Source organism: Temnothorax longispinosus, chromosome 3, assembly GCF_030848805.1.
Source record: "Temnothorax longispinosus isolate EJ_2023e chromosome 3, Tlon_JGU_v1, whole genome shotgun sequence".
Classification (NCBI taxonomy): Eukaryota; Metazoa; Arthropoda; class Insecta; order Hymenoptera; family Formicidae; genus Temnothorax; species Temnothorax longispinosus.
The window spans coordinates 6,916,356-6,934,813 of NC_092360.1; the positions used below are offsets into that span (position 1 = coordinate 6,916,356).

At 43.2% G+C, this 18,458-nt stretch overlaps 2 protein-coding genes across 3 annotated transcripts; one reads left to right on the forward strand and one right to left on the reverse strand.

Annotated features, from left to right (window-relative positions):
- Positions 1–83: 83 nt before the first annotated feature.
- Positions 84–4,662, forward strand: Mol (dual oxidase maturation factor 1 mol). 2 transcript variants are annotated; one of them, XM_071774289.1, is made up of 8 exons: positions 84–1,595; positions 2,062–2,273; positions 2,401–2,458; positions 2,997–3,131; positions 3,446–3,665; positions 3,772–3,983; positions 4,064–4,259; positions 4,343–4,662. In XM_071774289.1, the coding sequence occupies exons 2-8, from the start codon at positions 2,109–2,111 to the stop codon at positions 4,521–4,523; spliced, it is 1,167 nt and encodes a 388-aa protein (XP_071630390.1). In that variant the 5' UTR covers positions 84–1,595; positions 2,062–2,108; the 3' UTR covers positions 4,524–4,662. The 2 variants fall into 2 exon arrangements, with proteins under 2 accessions (XP_071630390.1, XP_071630391.1); XM_071774290.1 differs by having other exon boundaries at positions 2,070–2,273.
- A 165-nt stretch (positions 4,663–4,827) lies between these two features.
- On the reverse strand, positions 4,828–17,462 carry Duox (dual oxidase). Its single transcript, XM_071774301.1, has 20 exons — positions 16,766–17,462; positions 15,871–15,954; positions 15,205–15,366; positions 14,266–14,453; positions 13,345–13,549; positions 12,182–12,348; positions 11,685–11,921; positions 10,788–11,233; positions 10,387–10,588; positions 9,679–10,005; positions 8,964–9,188; positions 8,461–8,679; positions 8,154–8,357; positions 7,750–8,062; positions 7,210–7,584; positions 6,918–7,135; positions 6,158–6,619; positions 5,565–5,720; positions 5,303–5,431; positions 4,828–5,128 (listed from the first exon to the last, which is right to left on the reverse strand). The coding sequence occupies exons 1-20, from the start codon at positions 16,857–16,859 to the stop codon at positions 5,000–5,002; spliced, it is 4,542 nt and encodes a 1,513-aa protein (XP_071630402.1). The 5' UTR covers positions 16,860–17,462; the 3' UTR covers positions 4,828–4,999.
- Positions 17,463–18,458: the final 996 nt, after the last annotated feature.

Sequence of the window (18,458 nt, forward strand, 5' to 3'; positions counted from 1 at the left end):
TTCACTTGGCATCGGCAAATCGGAGGACATCGCGACGCGCAGAACGTTACAAGTTCTACTGTGCACCGAGGAAAGTGATGCAAGTGATATGACGTTGTTCCAGAGAAACAGAGAAAGAGAACTCGTGTGAAGATTAAAGCGATCTATGCGCGACGAGGCTACCGTTAACCGTTCACACGAACGATTTGTCGTGCAAAAGGTCTAAGGTCTCTCTGTCCGCTCGCTCCGAGAGCAATTAATTGCGATTAAATGACGTCACTTCGGCAAATCGACCAATATATGTTAATTGCTCGATTTCTCGGAGCGAGCAAACCCGCCGGGCCTAGTCGAAAACGCTTTTGTGATTTTGAATAAATATAAATAAAAGATTACAAACGTGTGTATTCATTTAATATTATGATAAAGCGACAATCTTTTTCTCACTTTTTAGATCTTTTGTAAGTTGGTCAAAATTTCTTAAGACTCGAGCGTATACTTCTATTTTCACGACTGTAAATTCGAGTCATCACTGTCATCAGCTGGTAGTATATTGAAGTAGCCAGTCCAAATCGCGCCTGCAGCTACTCGAGAATATTTCGGGAAAGTTCTCTCGTTCGCGTTCGCCACGAAAGTTATTTCGTTTGCCGGCATCGATGTCACCCGCATGCCATATCTCGCGTGCCAGCGATTCGTGTCCTTATTGCGCACGTCGTCATATTGTGCGCGTCGTTATACGGAATCACTGATGGCCAATTCATATCGAATAATAAAAAAATTAACTCAGTAACAAATATCGTAGCAAGGACGAGATATCTCATTAATTTTAAACCGACTGTTAATTTTTGTTATGTATAGTCATATAAGTAAAAAGAAGCGATTATAGGATTATACTGTTGAATTAAACTAGAAGAATGCGAATATCTAACGATGCCATATTTTCGACTTAATTTCGAACGGTTTAGTCTAACAGAATTTTAATTTGAAGCCTCATTATAGAATATATACGATGCTGAAAATGAAAAGCAGTATAAAACATAAAACTTGTTCAACTGAATCATCCGCCGTTAAACGCCGACATGATGAGTACGACATTTATATTTAGTAAAGAATTGATCGAATTATTCAATACTTATATATATTCTAATCAGTAATCAGACACTAATAAGATAGAAGTTAAAAAGCGAGCGACTGAAGTCGGCCCGGAGCGAACGGCCAACAAAACGGGGGAATCGGATCAGCTGATCCGATATAGACCTTTCTCGTCGAGCCGTTCTCCGTCTCTCCCGCCGCTCCCGCCTTTCTCTCTCGTTCTCTCCCGCCGATGACCATCGGCACCATCGCACGGTGACAGCCCCACCCGCGGCATCACCTTCTCTTTCTATCCATCTTTCTCTCTCTCTCTCCCGCCGAGGTAACGCACGAGGTCGTCCGTCCGTCGGTGGAAACCGCTTTCCAAGCCTGTTAACCCACTCGGGGGGGCCCCACGGCCCCAGTACACTCGCCGCCTTCGGTCCCACATGTCGCACGGTGCGCGGGTGCGCTTTCGACGTATGCCGCGAGGATTTCGCAAGGCGTTTTGGCAACTCCGACCTTGAGCCCGAACCTGCTGGTCGTAGGTAAAATTCCCCTCGAAGGCAGAAAATCCCTTGTGATTCAAAGTTGCGCGTTTTTGGGAGTCCAATAGCCCTAGAAATTGCGCTTTTCTAAAATTATATCGCAAACGAATGTCGTCAATTTGAATCTTCATTTTTATTCGCGGTGATGTCACCCGTAGAGATCCATCATCGGTGTTTCCCAAATAATAAAAAGTTAAAAGGATATCTGAATAAAGTGTCTAGCAACGCCCAGAAACTATCTTCTCAAAGTCTGCGTTGTTGCCTGCGCTTTTTATCGCTAAGTAAAGTCGTACTACTTTTCTTTTCAAATAAAAATGATGGTTGTATCTTGAAAATAGTATGAAAGTATAAGTACATATAGTACGATTCGCGAGGGAAATATTAATAAATATTAATTCGATCGCGTGTAGTCTACGACAAATGTGCTCTGCCGAAGATAGTAATGCAAACAATCTTTTCATTCGAGTGGCCCAGATTCCGGCGAGCCGGAACTAGCTTGATATCCAAGGAAAGATGAAGGGATGGTTCGATGCCTTTCGCAGCGACGGCGGCCCGACGCTCTACAGCTACAGCAACCGCACTCCCGTCACCGGTGACGTGCCCCTGGTTATCGTATTCGTGATATTCGGCACCCTGTTCACCGCGTTTCTAGTCATATTCCCAGGCGTCAGGAAAGAGGTGAGCAGTTTTCCCACTCCTCCTCTCCGTGTGTCGCGTCCGTTCGTGACCGACGGTTTTAAAGTCAATTATACGAGAGTTCTGGCGTGTTCTGGCCGTGTAAAACCTGGTGTTTCTCCCGCCGCAGCGGTTAACCACATTTCTCACGGTTACCCTGAGCCTCTTCGTGGGTGCGACGATTCAAGGTTCGTGCACTTTGTCTACTTTCCCAAGTCAAGGGGGCCTTGGCTGCCAGTGGCGTAACCAAAACCGATTCGTCCCGCGAACCTCGAGAGTCGCGAGAGCGACAAAAAGAAGAGAATAAAAGAAATAAAAAAAAAAAAAAAAAGAAATTAATAAAGAAGCAAAGAAAATAAAATTATTCAACGGACTCTACATATTTCGTAGCGCTGAATCGCGTTGTCTACCTGCGTTTCATTTTCCTCGACGTGCGATATATCGTTTACTACTTTTAAGCGCGTTGAAGTTCGAAAAATGAGATAAAGAACAAAATAATTGAGATCGAAATTATTTAAAATATATAGAGTTAAACGTTGCGGTTACGCCACTGGCCGCTTGTATAGTGTCCGCAGTAAACTGCGTGTTTAACGCTTTTTTGACTGTTAAATAATAAATAAAGTTGCAAAATCTATCCCCGAGATGATTAATCAAGAATAATCGCAAACGTAACGCCGCAAACGTGCGGAAGAATAACCGTTGTGCTCTCTCTGTGTGTGCGCGTAGTGGCGCAATACGGCTCATCCTGGCATACGAGCTCCGCTACCATTGTCAGCTCTTACAGCGCTTTCTCCAGGCATAAGGCAACGGCCGACATCGGCGGTTACATCGGTTTGATGCACATCAATATAACGTACAGGTGTAAGTTTCAAAGAAAGCTATATAGGGATATCTAAATCTTTTTACACGCGATTCTCTCCTACGATTCAAGATTATCGAACTGCGACTGATCAAATCTGACGGAATAAATTTAGAAAATAAGGTTGAAATTTTCAGGTAAAATTTTGCGCGCCGCAAATTGCGATTTTCGAACCAACCCAGGTAGTAAACTGACGTCAGAATGACGTTTTTTATTATTTCAACGTTAACGTAACGACTAAATAACGTTTGCTACGCCTGGGAATGTTCGCTACAATTTGTCTGCCTGCGTCAACCAGCAGATTTTATCGTTGCAGTATCGCCAGGTAGCGAGCAGACGAGCGGCGATGTCGAGTACAACGAACGGTTCTGGTGGCGGAGTGCCGGCGAGATGACCAGCGCCTTCAAGCAGGCTCTTTATCAGGGCGCGCCGTTCCCCATCGTCTCCTTGGCGGAATACTTCAGTCTTCATCAGGAGGGCTTCTCCTGGGGCTCGCGGTATCGCGAAGCTGGATACTACGCCTCGATTATGCTGTGGTATATCACTTCCGTGATGAAGTACCTTTATAGAGGAATCATTTCCAGACTCTTATAATTTTTTTACTCGACGCACGTACGCGAAATGATCAATTTTCTTGCGCAGGACTTCTTTCGCCTCGTGGCTAATGATGAACTTGCTACTTATGGTGGTGCCGCGGTATGGGGCATACGGCATGATTTTTACGGGTTTGTGCATGCTGCTAACGAACCTGATCTATACGGCACTTTTACCATGCGAGCCTCTGATAGCTCACATCGAGGGCTCGATTCTCTCCTTCAACCTAGGCTGGAACTACTGGTTGGTGCTATCAGCCGGTTCGTGTGTCCTTGTCTTGAAACTATTTGATTACGTCGATGCGCGGATATATATGTAGCGATTTTTCTTTTCTTCGCAGGTGCCGCGTGCCTCTTCGCGGGACTCGTAATAACAGCTATAGACATGATCTTTCCTCATCAATTCTCGACCATACTCGAGGTCGACTATGACACGCCGTATGACAGACATGTCATTATAGAGGAGAGTTTCGATACGCGGAACGTTAGGCGGAAAGTCCCCAAGATTGAGGATTCGTTCGGAGATCGAATAATGAGGTTCGCGTTGTAGTATCTATCAGCCGAATTTAACTTAATTATGTTTCCAGTTCTTGCGTTCTACGGCTCTAAAAATGTTTCAGTCAACTGTCGTCGAAACTTCAGAATAGGCACGCCGCTAAGGATGACACCGAGGGTGTCATTAATCGGGGCTACACGTCGCACGAGCTGTCCGAATTCCCACAAGAAATCGGCGACGAGCCCGGCAAGAGTAACTGGTCATATCCATTCCCGCCAGCCACGCGCAGAACCGTTAATGGCTAATACATTTCTCGAACTTTGCGGACAGCTACGGTACTTTCCCAAGCGCCATTAAAAACTTAGATACGCATTTTATTATATGAATATTATTTAATGACATGAAAACTATTTAATTAAAAAAAAGAATCCAAAACAACCCTGACTTGAGTTATTTGCGGAAAGCCATCTTGAGAGCACACACATTCGCATTACAATTACGAATATAAATGAAAATTTCGTAATAAAATCGTAAAAAATTATAATATAAAGCGACTAAGTTTTTCTGCATGTTAGATTCAGGAAGATAAAATGGGGAGAGATTTTTTGTGTGTTCATAAATAAGAAATTTAATACTCATGATAGATAATAAATAGTAAAAAGTAGCGCCTCAGCGCATAAATATGTACATTCTGCAGTAAATCGTCGAGATTCACGATAGAAGGCTGTCAAACACCGTTGACAGTCCGTTATCTCGTGCGAACGGGGAGCACGGTACCCGACTAGCCGAAGTTCTCGAAGTGATGAATGAAGTACGGCAGACGCCGCGTTTTGTTGACCTCGTCGCAGGCCGACATGACGCTTTTCGTCAGAGGACGCGGTCCACAGCTAAATACTCCTATTTTGCTAACCTGCAGATCAATAATATCTCGTTCAGCATATGCGTATTTACAAAAATAATATCAAACGTTATATATTCAGGCCGCGCAAAAGCACGAAGGACATTTTAACTCTTCGGATCTTCTTCAGACGTTCTTTGAGCTTTTGAGCGGACGGTTTTTTTTTAATTAATATTACGAACGCACATAGCTGTGTTTCTTCTGAACAAATTTCAGAAACGAAGTCATGTCTGGCCGACCGAAATGATTGATGGCCTTCAGTCCGGTAAATATACTCTTCTTCGATAGCCTCTGAAAGTGATTCTCACATATGTACTACATATGTGAAACAGAATATTGTCAATATAAACATTATAAACGATTAACTTAATTAAGTAGAGCAGAAGCTTCGTGTGCTTTTTCATCCATCGTGGATGGTGTAAAAGCATTCCAAAATAAATTCACTTACCAGCATAGTAGTACGTAAATCGAACTTATGAAAGAATTGTGTGATGAATATATGAATTTCAAGTACATCCGTAACGTCTTTTCTCTCAACATCTCTGAGAACGTCGATGAACCATTCGAAATGTTTGTGCGATGGGCAGATCCATAAAAAATAGACCTGCGGGATAAAAAGAAAATGACACTTTCGGATCTATTAACGGGTGAAGAAACGGGAGCGTTTTCTCATTTTAAATGAGCCGTTAAATTCAACGCAATGAGTTACATATTTCGACAATATTCTAGTTACATTCGCGTTTCTCTTTCGGCAGTAAAACAGACAGAAACTTTCCAGCAATAAAGCAATCGCCGCTTTTGCATCACCTTTACCGTAATTTGCATCAACTTTACCGACATTTTTACATTAATTAATATTTTTTTAGAAATATTTAGCTTTTCAAACAATTAAAAATACTTAAATACAGTAAAAAATAGTAAAATACTATCGAAAATACAATTAAACTACTCCCCAATCTCGAAGATTATGAATTTTAGTCATTTTTTGTCTTTTCACTTAAATACCTTTTTCACTTGACTTTTGCTTCGGTCTGCACTCACCTTCTTACACGCAACACCCGAATATCTGTTGGTAGACGTTCCAAACACGAGGTCATTGAGCATCGAGGCGTAGGGAGTCACCCCGATGCCTCCTCCGACCATCACCGCGACCTCAAACTTGTACCAATCTTGATTTCCTCCACCGAACGGACCCTCTATACGAATTTTCGGACGATCGTCCTCCGGACTGTAATTGCAGGGATCGAAGTAATTACGAAGCTTCCACGTCCACGGTCCCTGAGCTTTTATGTGGCACGACAGAAAATTTTCGTGCGGTGCCGAGGTCAACGTGAAGGAGTGAAACTCGTTGGACCTGAAAGCGGTGCAGGCGAGACGCACCCACTGGCCCGACAGATACTTCAAGTTCGGAGGCCTGTAGAACTTGATCTTAATTACATCGGAGGGTAGTAATTCCGTCTCGATGATGTCCAGAGCCATATATTTAGTTCGCAGACTGACGACCTGAAATCAATCGATACTATCGATACTAGGCACTCGGCATTATTTTTATATCAGACTATTTTAGATAGCAACAGGACACGATTTGCATTAAACAAGAATGAAACGCGTAACATACGAGATTTGTTACATCATACATGATCCATGCATAATTAATAAAGTTTTGTAATTACATGTGATTACGAATGTCGTGCATATACATTTGTAAGCTGTACTTCTGCATGTACATGCAGAAAGTAGGGAGTTATTTTTTTTTCTTTATCACTGTTCTACTTTCAGAGAAAAACGTATATAACATTACTTTGTCCAGCGCATAAATGATTGCCGGGCCGATGAAGAATATCCAGAATCGCGGTGAGCCTGTCAAACGGGCCAGACCGTGGATCAGGCAGAGTGCATATAGGACGACATACAGGCTATGTGTCGACCAAAAGAACTTGTAGGCTTTCTGCCGTATAGTCGGATGTGCAAAGACGAAAATGATCGTCATGATGACGAAGAGAAGAATACCGGTTAAACCTGCGAAACAAGGGAATCATTAACGCTTAGGATGTCGAACAAAATTGCAAAATCTTTGGCGAGAGCCAACTTACCGGTCACTGTTCTGAACAGCCAGAAGGAGATAGTAGGCCGCGCGTCGCTGGGAAAGCTGATTTCACTGGTGAGGCAGCGAAGATGCGCTATCGGCTGCGTAGAAACGTGATAAAAGTTGACTATGTGACCAACCGTATGCAGCACGGAAAAAAAAAGTGCCGTACATGCTGCGATCTTATGAAATTGTATGTGCGAGTCCAGCGGAATGTACTGCTGGATCGAGAATTCCTTCAGTTTCGTCAACAAATTACGCGACATCGTCAATAGCAGAAGACTGTAGCAAAAGGACAGGGCGGCCGCTGATCCTCTGGTTATGGCGATTCCCACGCCCATTATGTGCCTGAGGTCCGTATGTTCCGCCATAAAAGAGTAATCTGCGAAAAAGAGGCAGAAAATTGGAATCTTGCGATAAATGAACAGAATGCTCTTCGAATATTTAAAGGATGTCTTAAAAACTTTTAGGAAATTAACGTTTTAATGTACGTTCAGATATCTTTCTTTGTTAAGTTTCTTATTTAGATTTCTGACTAAGTACTCACGAATAAATCTCTCAACGAAGAGAGCTATGGTGACCACGTAGAAAACGAAAAGATAGAATATATTCTGCCTATTCTCTTCGAGAAAAGTCGATATGGCATCCCACTGCTTACGCGTCCAGCTCTTTGAATCCTCCGGCGGCAGTTGATCGATGTGAAAGCTAGTCATGCGAGCGACATTCGTCGATGTGTCGAGAAAATTCTGCTTGGCGCCTTTGCAATCGAGACCAATCGCAACGAAGTCACCTTTGTACTCCTTCATCATCAATTTAAAATCATTGTACGTGAGATAGTCCTTCCTCTCGAGTCCGGCATCCTGATCAATGAAGAGATTTATTATCGCGATGGTAACAGAAGGTACACTTCGGAGAACAGAGAATCCATGATGAAGTGAAGAAAAAACGCACCTGGAACATGCCGTCGATCAGTTCCGTGACGTGATCATCCGAGAGACTCGTGGTACGGGCTATTTCCACGAGCGACCTCAACATCTCCGACAGCTCTTCCTTGTCGATCACGCCGTTGCTATCCTTATCGCACATATCGAAAATGATGCGCAACTTGTCCTCGGTTTTGCCGCGCGAGAACAGCAAGACCGTGTCCAAGAATTCCTGGAATTTGAGTCGTTCTTCGTTGATGATCGTCGAACAAGAACAAAAGTTATAGCAAAATGGTAAAAGCGCGCAGCTTCAATGAAGCGAACGACGATTATACCTGGAAGGAGATCCGGCCGTCGCCGTCTTTGTCGACGATGTTGAACATTTTCTTCACGAAGACCGCGTCGGGCCGCATGCCGAGAGCACTCGCGAATTCGCTCTTGGAAAGCGACGTGCGCATTACCGTGACGACCTCCCCGGTGTCACTGTCTTCGGATCGCCGTCTTCGTTCGCCGGGCCGTAAACCGAAAGTCAACGCGTACGCTTCTCTGAAGAACTAGAAACATTTCGCGATGTTATCAAGAACGTCATAAATCTTCCATATATGCAATGAATACTCTAAATACACTTGTTACTTGCAGTAAGAAGTAAAATGAATTATACGGCAACTGTATATTCTCACGCATACGTAATAATACGTTCATATTCTTCTTTTCCTTTTTTACCAATTGAAAAATTACTACTGTTATTCTTTCCTGAGGTGTTAATCAACCTTTTCGTGTGCTAAACGAAGTTGCGTATGCATTCATAAATGTGTACACGGGAGAAAGAAAAACAAACCTGTTCGAGCTTCTTTTGCCGGCGTTCCTTGGTTTCCGCTTTTGCCAGCATGATATCCCGGGCGACTGGCGTGAGTGTGAAATGCTTTTTTTGCGACGCCAGAAACGCCTCCAATTTCGCAATGAACTTTCTACGCGAAGCCAACGAATCGAGTTCAAGGACAAGGTCGTAGTCGCGCGGTATACGTAACAGCACTAGGGCCTTACGATGTCCGGTTTCGCTCTCCTGGAACCGCGATTAATAATTATCAGGTGCACAGCGTGACGTTAAAGAGTCAGCTCTTACTTAATGAAGCGCAAGATTAATTTGCGATGTGATTTCGAGTATTCGATAAAATGCATTTGATTGGATGATGCGATTATTAATTTCGAGTTTTAATCGTTGTCATTTTGGATTGCTTGATGAGAATAGCGCAGTTGTTATTGTGCAATATTCTTCAATAATAATTATAGATATATCTTTTGGGAATAGCAAATATTTATCTATTTGTATATTTATTCTTGCGCGTTTTTTCTTAAAAATTCAATATCTTGATAATTATACATGTCAAATATAAATTTAAAGTTAGATGAAGAATAGGAATTTATTGCATTCAGAAAATTAATTCAAGAAAAATGCCTTATTTTATAAATTAGCCAAAAGGTTTAGTGATATATAGGTTTTTTAACATGTCGCTGAAAAAATATCATTTATTTTTACAATCACAAAAAGGTACCTGCGATTCCTCCATAGTTATGGTGTTGACGCCGCTGAAGTCAAACGTGCGCAGTTTCTCCCCCTTCCGATCGACGATGTGCAACGCCGCTTCCGGTCCGAATTTCACCTTTACGAGACGGCGATGGTTCGCGTGCAACCACTCGCGTACGATCATCTTATCGACGCAGATCCGGCCATCACTTCGCTTCTGAATCGCCTCTTGAAGTATTTTCAATCTGCGCCGCCGCCTGTTCTGCAGTTTCACCAATCCGTACCCGGCACCGGCACAGAGGATCGGAACGAATCCAAGAAACACGCACGCGTAGATGTAGACGAGTTCGCTACCCTATGGTACATACATATATTTCCAAAAAATTGTGCAAAATGATCTTTCTTCGCCCAAGAATCGCATCTTATTCAGTGTAACAAAAATGGAATGTCAGAGAAGCTCGCAATTGCTAAAACTTGATATTCCACAACTGCAATTTAAAAGAAAAGGAAAAAAAACGGAATAAAGTTATCTGAATTTAATCGCACAAATCAGAATATTAAAGAGATCATTTTATCTAGCGTAAACAGGAACAGCAATTAAAAGCAAAAAATTAGATTATTTTGATTTAATTATAAAAATCAGAATATTAAAGAAGATGTCCGCGCAAGATAACAGGTGAGAGGTAAGTTGAGTTGTTCCTTGACACGATCGACCGTATCTCTTAAAGCTGATTACCTCAAAGTAGTCGTAGCGCTGTAGAGGGACGCAGGGTTCGAGCATTGTCGAATTCAATTGGAATGGCTGAGGACACGGGTCACCGTCTTGCCAAACGAACACTCGTCTTTGGATCGCATCGGGCGGTATGCCGGTCGCGTTCGTGATCACGTCCCAGAGAGTGATACGACGGATTTCCTCTATCTCGTTTTTCGTGAAAATGCTAAAATCGGATAAAATCGCGCGTTAGAGAGTTCCTACAATTAAGTCAATCATCCGTATCTCTCTATATTTCTATCTTTCTATAATTTATTTCACAAAGATCGTAAAATATAAACGGTACCTTCATTACGTTCCGTTTTGGAAGAAAGATAATCGATGCACATAAATATTAACGTAATCGTTAATAAGAATTCACTCACCCGTTTTCCTCGTTCTCGAACCAGAACCTATCGGAGTCCCGTAAACGGAGAAATTGTTCCTTTATAACCGCGGTGAAGAGCTCTCCGGGACCGCCCTTGGACTCGAGCATCCCACCGACGTAAACGTCAACGTTGTTGAGATTATTCGAGTAAATTTCGATGAGAGTACGTAGCAGCGACGGGTTTTTATTGAACAATTCCGGATTAATCTCGTTCCACGTTTTCCGCTTGGCCAGCTTGAACCGCGCCCTGGCTGTATTGTAGTCCGGAAGACCGTTGTCGCGACCTCGCATGATGTTCAGGGCGCCGAGGTCTCGGCGCGAGAATTCCATGGGGCCAAAGAGATTGTTTCGGATGTCGGTACTGAGAAGATTGTCCTCCTTCTCCGCCAATTGCGACGCCATCCCCATGATCAGCTCCTCGATCGTGCTGTTAGCTAAAACCTCCTGTGAGCAGCATCTATACGTTTAATACGATCACAAGCCTCGTAAGCATTTAGTCTAATAATTAGATCACGCAGAATGTTCTAGAGCTTGAAGCTACACCTTAATAGAAAATTTAACGAATTAAGCGAATCGATTTCTCTTATAATTAGAAGGAAAGTTGTCACGCGAAGAAAATCGTCATTCGAATCGTTACAACTTTTTAAAACGTCGCTCCTTTTAAACATCTTGATAATTTGTTCTAGGTAAAAAATTATGAGAGATTAAAATAATCGAAAATTATTAGAAAAGATTAAAGCGTTAAAATAATTTTAAGAAAGTGTTTAATAATTATTTAAAATTTATACAAGAATTATCGCAATAATTGATATGATTAACGGATATAAAATATACATATCTTTCGAAAAGTTTACGAAGACATTTTGTGAGAGAATAAATCTTTAGGTACACTCACGTTCGAGTCCCACCATGTAGAGCAAAGTCTCATAGCTGGCTGGCCTGTGTTGGTCTTTCTGTATTTGCAATTTTCATCTCGCCGATATATGCCCGGCGGTATAAGAGTGTGACCGAATCGAAAAGCGGCACTTTGGAAGATATGACTAATACCCGGATGCAGATCTGGTTTATAACCGGTGTACGATGGCAGATCCTCGTTTAGCAATGCCGGAAGGTACTCGTAAAGGATTATATTCTATAAAAAGATAGAAAAACTTTACGCGCCGGGAAGCAGTGAAATTTTGCGAGTAAAAAATGCAAATTACGTAAATTCCGCCGCTACGATTCGAAACGACTCCATTCAACAATTCCATTCAAGATTTTTCGAAAGCTTATCAATTACATAAAGCTGACTTTATTTCTGTTTGTTTTACTCTTTCCGCGCTAGCTAAGGATAATATTGTCTTTATTATTTACTGCATATCTTTGAGAGAAAATTAGAGGTGAGCTATCTACCTGAATGGCCCCGACGACCATCTGACGTCCCCTCTGAAAAACTTCTTCGTCAGACATGCCGGGATGTTCCTTCTGTACACGAGCCGCTATGACATTGTGATACCGATAGAACAAGATACCCAGGGCCAGCAACGGCGGGTGCTGATTCGTTCTCGGATCGCCAAGGACTGCGCAATATAATTAATTGTTAGGCCACTTTCGCAAGTCAGAAAATTGATTGCGGGGAAAGTTAAAACGCGCGACGTAATAGGACGGGCACGAGCGCGTGCGGTTAATGCACAAAAATTACGAGTAATAATGTAAAAACAGCCGCAACGGATCGGCGCTCGATAACGATCGTGAATAATAACATAATACTCAATTAGTGAAAAGACTCGAATTATGTAAACGTTGAACGACTACTAGATGGAACACGTTGCTAAAATGTTGCGAGAAAGGGTATTGTTTCAATAATAAAGTGAATAGCCGAAGAAATTACATTTGTATCGGACTGCCACGGATTTGCACCTTTGTTTCGTATATTTAGCCCTTAAATGCGCAATTTTTCGTAAATATTTATGAATATTTTTAAAATAATATTTTTAAATAATGACTGCTTAAGACATCCTAAAAAAATATTTAAAAAATTATTTTTTACTAATAAATCTTTTTAACTGTTTGAACTGTTTTTGTTTTAGCGGACAACCAATAAAGTACATAAAGAGAAGGCCTAGATGTGCAAAACCGTAAGTTTTCAGTTCGAACTTCATAAGAGAGTATCGAAAGTCACTTTGCATATATGCAAAGATGCGCGCTTAAGGGTTAATAGGCGGAATAAGTTTTTTCCTCACAACAAAGGTGTTGAAGTATCGATATGATTAATAAGCAAGTGAAGACGAAGACTTCTCGCCAGTTAAACTTTCTAGCTAGTAACGAGCGGCACAATTGCTACAACAGAATGTTTTCCATTAGAACAAAATTCTTCTCACATCCCGATCTCAATTCAACCGAGAGATACCTTAATGTCGAATAATGAAAGGTGAGGAAAGTGTTACGGCGTGCAATTAAAAATCAGTTAGATAATAATCAGCTCGGGCGGGTATACGCGGTTACGAATTTCTTGAGAAAGTCTTCGGGGCTATTTATAAGGCTAAATTTATACACGTAGATATATCCTCGCTTACGATACAGGCGCTCCGGGCTGAGCATTCGCATAACGTGCGGCACGGCGTGATTGAAGAGGGGCGCGCGCATGGTGTTCCTCACGGGGAATTGTCTTGTCTGCTCCATGAGAAGGCTGCCGTTCACGAAGGCGCGCATTGTATTGGCCCACGCCTCGCTGCTCGAATAGACGAAGCTGCCATCGATCCAGCTCGTGACTTTATTTATCTGCAATCTCACGTATTCAGAGCTACTTCTCACGGATCACTCTCAGGGATCGTCGGAGCGTTTAACGATCGAAGAAAAAAGAAAACGAAAGAACCCTGGAAAATTTCTCAGCAATTTTGAAAGAATTGAGACTTATACAAAATTCTTAAAAAATATATAAAATTTCTTAAATACTTTCAGAAATGATTGGATAGGGATTTCCGAAGTATTTCAGTATCCGCATGTACGAAAATTTTTGATAAATTGCACAGATTTTCTCATATTTATTAAGATTTCTACAAAGATGTGTTGGTGAGAAAAATCTGAAATGTTTTATTCTTATTTTGTCTGAGTTTTTCTGAAAAACGTGTTCCAATTTGTATAAAAAAATCTAAAAAATTCTGAGCATTCTGAGAAAGTGAAAATGTTTATAGAAATTTTGATTAATAATATATGAAAAATTCTGCGACATTTTTTCATCAAAGAAAAATAAGTAAAATAGAGTTTCGCAACAAGAATCCGCCGTGGTATTCAGTGATAGTATCAGATCGTTTAAACGTGACTGTAATTTAGATAGAGATCGATTCAAACGTTCGATATCGTTATCATAACCGGCGAAAGTCAGATAAAGTCGAAAGTCAGCCGCTCCCGGAAGTAAAACCCGTAAGAGCCGTAGAGCGATCCGCGCGGCGCGAGGCTGACCAGGTGCCGCTCGAGAAAACTAAACCGGGAATTACCTGTTCCCGTGGACTGTTGGGGCTGCGCCCGGTGTGACGGTCGTAATCCGCTCGCAGGAACGGAATGTACTTGTTACCTTGGCACTCCTTGTCGAAAACCGGATCGCATTTGTCCACGTCGATCCGATGAAATTCTATGGGGCAACCACTTTCGCTGGCCATGATTATCTCCGACGTGACCAGCTGTCCTGAAAAGATTCACCGTACGAGGATGTCGCGAGTCGCACGAGTTCCGGCAGGGAGATCTACGGCCTACGGGCTACGAGCATGTCGCGAGCTCACCCAGATTCTAGACTGGTTTATATAATATCATATATTTCGAGGCAACGTTGACAGACTTGGCAATTAACTGTGTCCACTCGCATATGTCCACCTTTGGACAAACGGAGGATTATGTACGAGGCGAGTAACACAATACATATGCTGCAGATAAAATCGTGCGATGACGAAAAGCACGATCGTGACATGATTAATGGCAATCTAAGTCTAATAATCAATTCGTCATTACAATATATATCTTATTGTTAAGCAAATTTTGTTACGCGATATAGATTAAAAACGTAGATATCTTTTCCTGACAGAATTTAGCACCCCGCTTCGCGTATATTTAATGCTTAGCTAAAATTCTCGGATTATTTCTTTTACACACACATAAAAGGATCACTTCTTTTAATTTTTATTATACCAACAATTTTTAAATATGTATTATCGTTACAATAGATTCTTTGGGTAAAATGAAACAAATTTGAGTATTCATTCTCTAAAAGCTCACTTTACAAACAGTACTTTACAAATAAAATATTAATTATTCAACAACTTTTTCTACTGCTTCTTTTTCTGTACTGATAAAAAACTACTTATATTTTCGGGTCTGTATTCGTGAATTTCCGCTCTTTGTCTAACTCTACCTGTATTATTATCCGTATTAATTATCCTCACCGAAAAAAGCGAACAATGCGGTTCGATTTTTCACCGACGGCAGGCCATCGTCACCTTGCATGAACAGGTCGCTCAGCTTCCGGGGGGATGGCCTGTCTTGGCCAGCCATCGCGTACACACCGTCGGAATATGCCGCCGGGACCTTTCGGATTAGCCTACTATCTACGGAGGTACGTGTGAGACACGTATTAGAATAACTTTCAATAGGAAAACCACCTTCGCCGTGTCACACATATAATCGCAGGGTCGTCACTTACTTGTCTCATCAACTCTTCTAAAAAGTATTTTTTGCGTCACCCCGTGAGTGATTAGTTTTCACGCGTCCTCTCTTACTCGAACCTTGTCTTCGATATAAAATTGACGAAGTACGAAGCGTATTTAATTATACAAATGTATAACTAATCTTAAGAGAAGTCTGAAGTCTCCTGTATCTCGTTGAGAGTGTCGAGTTGCAAAAGCCATGTTAATAAATGTTAATAAAAAATTCAGTAAAACGTAATAAAATTCTAATAACTTATTAAGATGCTTCGAGAAACCTTCGTCAGCAAATTTATTCAGTGAGAAAAAAAAAGAGACGCGTGGAGTTTTTTTAAGTGATAACCCTGCGTGCGTGATAATAAAACAGCGAAGGTACTTGACTTTCAGTACACAAATTCGAGTACTTGCCGATTGCACCCCAGTCAGGATGGATCAGATTGTTGTAAAACCCATCGTATCTCTGTTTGTTGTCCGCGTAGCTAGGCCCCGCTCCTAAAACAGGCACACTTTATATTAGGTAAATCCGTAGCCTTTATCGAAGCCTGAATTTTGCAATATTATTATCGGGCAGACAATCGATTGCCAGCATCGCGTTGATCGTGAAAGTTAATAATCGTCTAATAGGCCGACGAGAGCGACGAGTTCACATGTAAAATACGGCTTCTAGGTGTCTAATTATTCGAGTAACGCTCTCCTGCTTCGAAAATGTAATTAGGATATTTAGGGGCGGTATAAAGCGCGCAGGAGAACCGAAAGCGGGTCAAAAATATAAAACGAGTTTAACGAGCTAGATCTACCGTAAAATATGACTTTTTTCTCTCTCGCGTTTCGCGTTGTTCCCTAATAACTTTCGTAAATATCTGAATTTAAATTGACACGGATATAAAATGTAGGCGCTATTTTTTGTCATTAGATCCTTCTCCAAATTCGTTACATCCCGTGTTTTTACGTATCAATTTACTCCTACAGTTCCACAGATGAAACTTAACAAATATGATTGATTTATTTCAACGTAATTCAAATAGTGCATACACAATATATTTTATAATGATGAATGTTAAGAATAATTATTAAATTTATTATTCAATTATAATTTTTTCTTTATTTTTATAATATTAATACAAATATGATATAATATTATATTGGAGCAGAAAATTTTAAAGTATCAAGTCTTTCACATTTCGATCGTTTCCACAGCCCCCCTTCTACGGCCGTAACAAGATTTATGGCCGCGACGGCCCGCGACCACTCGTAACCACAGCACAGGTACTTATACCGGAACGATAACGGCGACTGTACTTACCGGTTTCAGCGGGTAACACGAGCCAGAACGCCCAAGCGATCGCGCAGAGCGGCGCGATGCTGCGGGCCGGCGCGGGCGGCCGTCGTCGTGTCATCGTGTGTCACTCGCTCTCTCCTGGTCCACGCCCGTGCATTTCTCTCATGCCAAGAATGCCAAGATGCGTCTTCCTCTTCGCGCCCTTCGACGATCTCTCTCTCTCTCTCTCTCTTTTTCTCCGCTATCAACGGTGTCTCCGGGGACGCATGCCGTTGGCACCGTCTATCAGCGGAGCGATACGGGAACGTGCCAGGCGCGGTCGTGCGGCACATACGAATCTTCGGATTCACCTGAGACGCGGACCGGTCCAGGAGCTGCCGAACTGCTGAAGGCGCCGAGAAGCCGAGAAGCACAGCGGATCGCCGATCGTTCGCTACCACCTGCTGATCGCGCCGGAGGAGAGAGAGCTCACCGCGCGCGAGAGGTACGAGGTGCGAAAAATGCCACCGTACGATTTTTCGGCCGGCCCGTGATGTGGCCGATCACGTGTGGGGTGTGGGCGTGTGGGCGCGCGGATAAGAGCCTTCGCCAAGAGGCGAAGGAGGGAACGGAGAGCACTCGCGCTAACGGAGCACCACGTGCTTGGTGCTTGGTACCAACAAGTGAGATCACCATCCGCTTATCCTCGCGGCGGGCCCCGTCGAGGAAACGGACGCCGAGGGACGGACCTCGCGACCGAGGAGCAACGATATGACGCGACGGTACGCGCGCGCGGGCCCCCAAGAACGGCTTGCACTCCGCAGACCTGTCTGACTGTGCCGCTGCTGGTCTGCGCGCCTCCGCCACCACGCACAGCCGCCTGCCGCTCTTGGTCGCGCGGTGAAAGTCGCCGGCCTATTTGTTTCGTTACCGCGAACGCGCGCCTCCTCCTTCTCCTTTTCCTCCGTATCTGTTCCCTCTCGCCGCCTCCTCCGCGGGCTACGGGCTACGGCGTCGTCGGCCTCAGTGTTCTTCAACCGTTTTTCGTTGAACGGCGACTTTTGAGTTTTGGAATTGGAGGTAGGATCGACGCGACGGCGCTCGCACTCGACGGCGCGTCCTTAACTCATTAACGCAATTAGTCGATTCGAAGATTACGTAATTTAAATTTTTATTGGCGCGCCCAGGTCCTGGCTGAAGAATTTCAACAATTGAAATCTCGAATTTCAATTTTAACTTGGGGAGTCTCATCCGCGAGGCACCGCGAAAGCCATTCCCGTTGAACTGACGGAGCCGATGATCGAGGCTCCGACGGATTCATCGCCGTCTTTAGAAACGTACAATCTACTGTTTTAAGTAACGCTCGCGGGAACGGCATTCATGGAGCGTGATCGCGGTGTACTTACGATCCCACGGCCGTTGAAAAACCACTGTAATACATCAAGGCGCGATGCGGCGCGGCGCGACGACGCCGACGTCACGTCACCGCGGGCGCAGGCCTAGTTTTCGAGTCCGCGGCACCGATTACCCAAGGCGAAACCTCTCTCGAGTCCCCGCGCCGGTCGTTTCAAGGTCGAGCGACGTCGGATGGACGGTGGACGGTGTGTGTGTGTGCTGATGCACACGTTAGAGACGACACGGAGGACACCGGCACGCTCGCATAATTAACTCGCATTCCCCCCGGCCGACTTCTTTTTTTCCCCACTTCGGCGGCCGTTCCTTCCAAGTGAAAATGAAA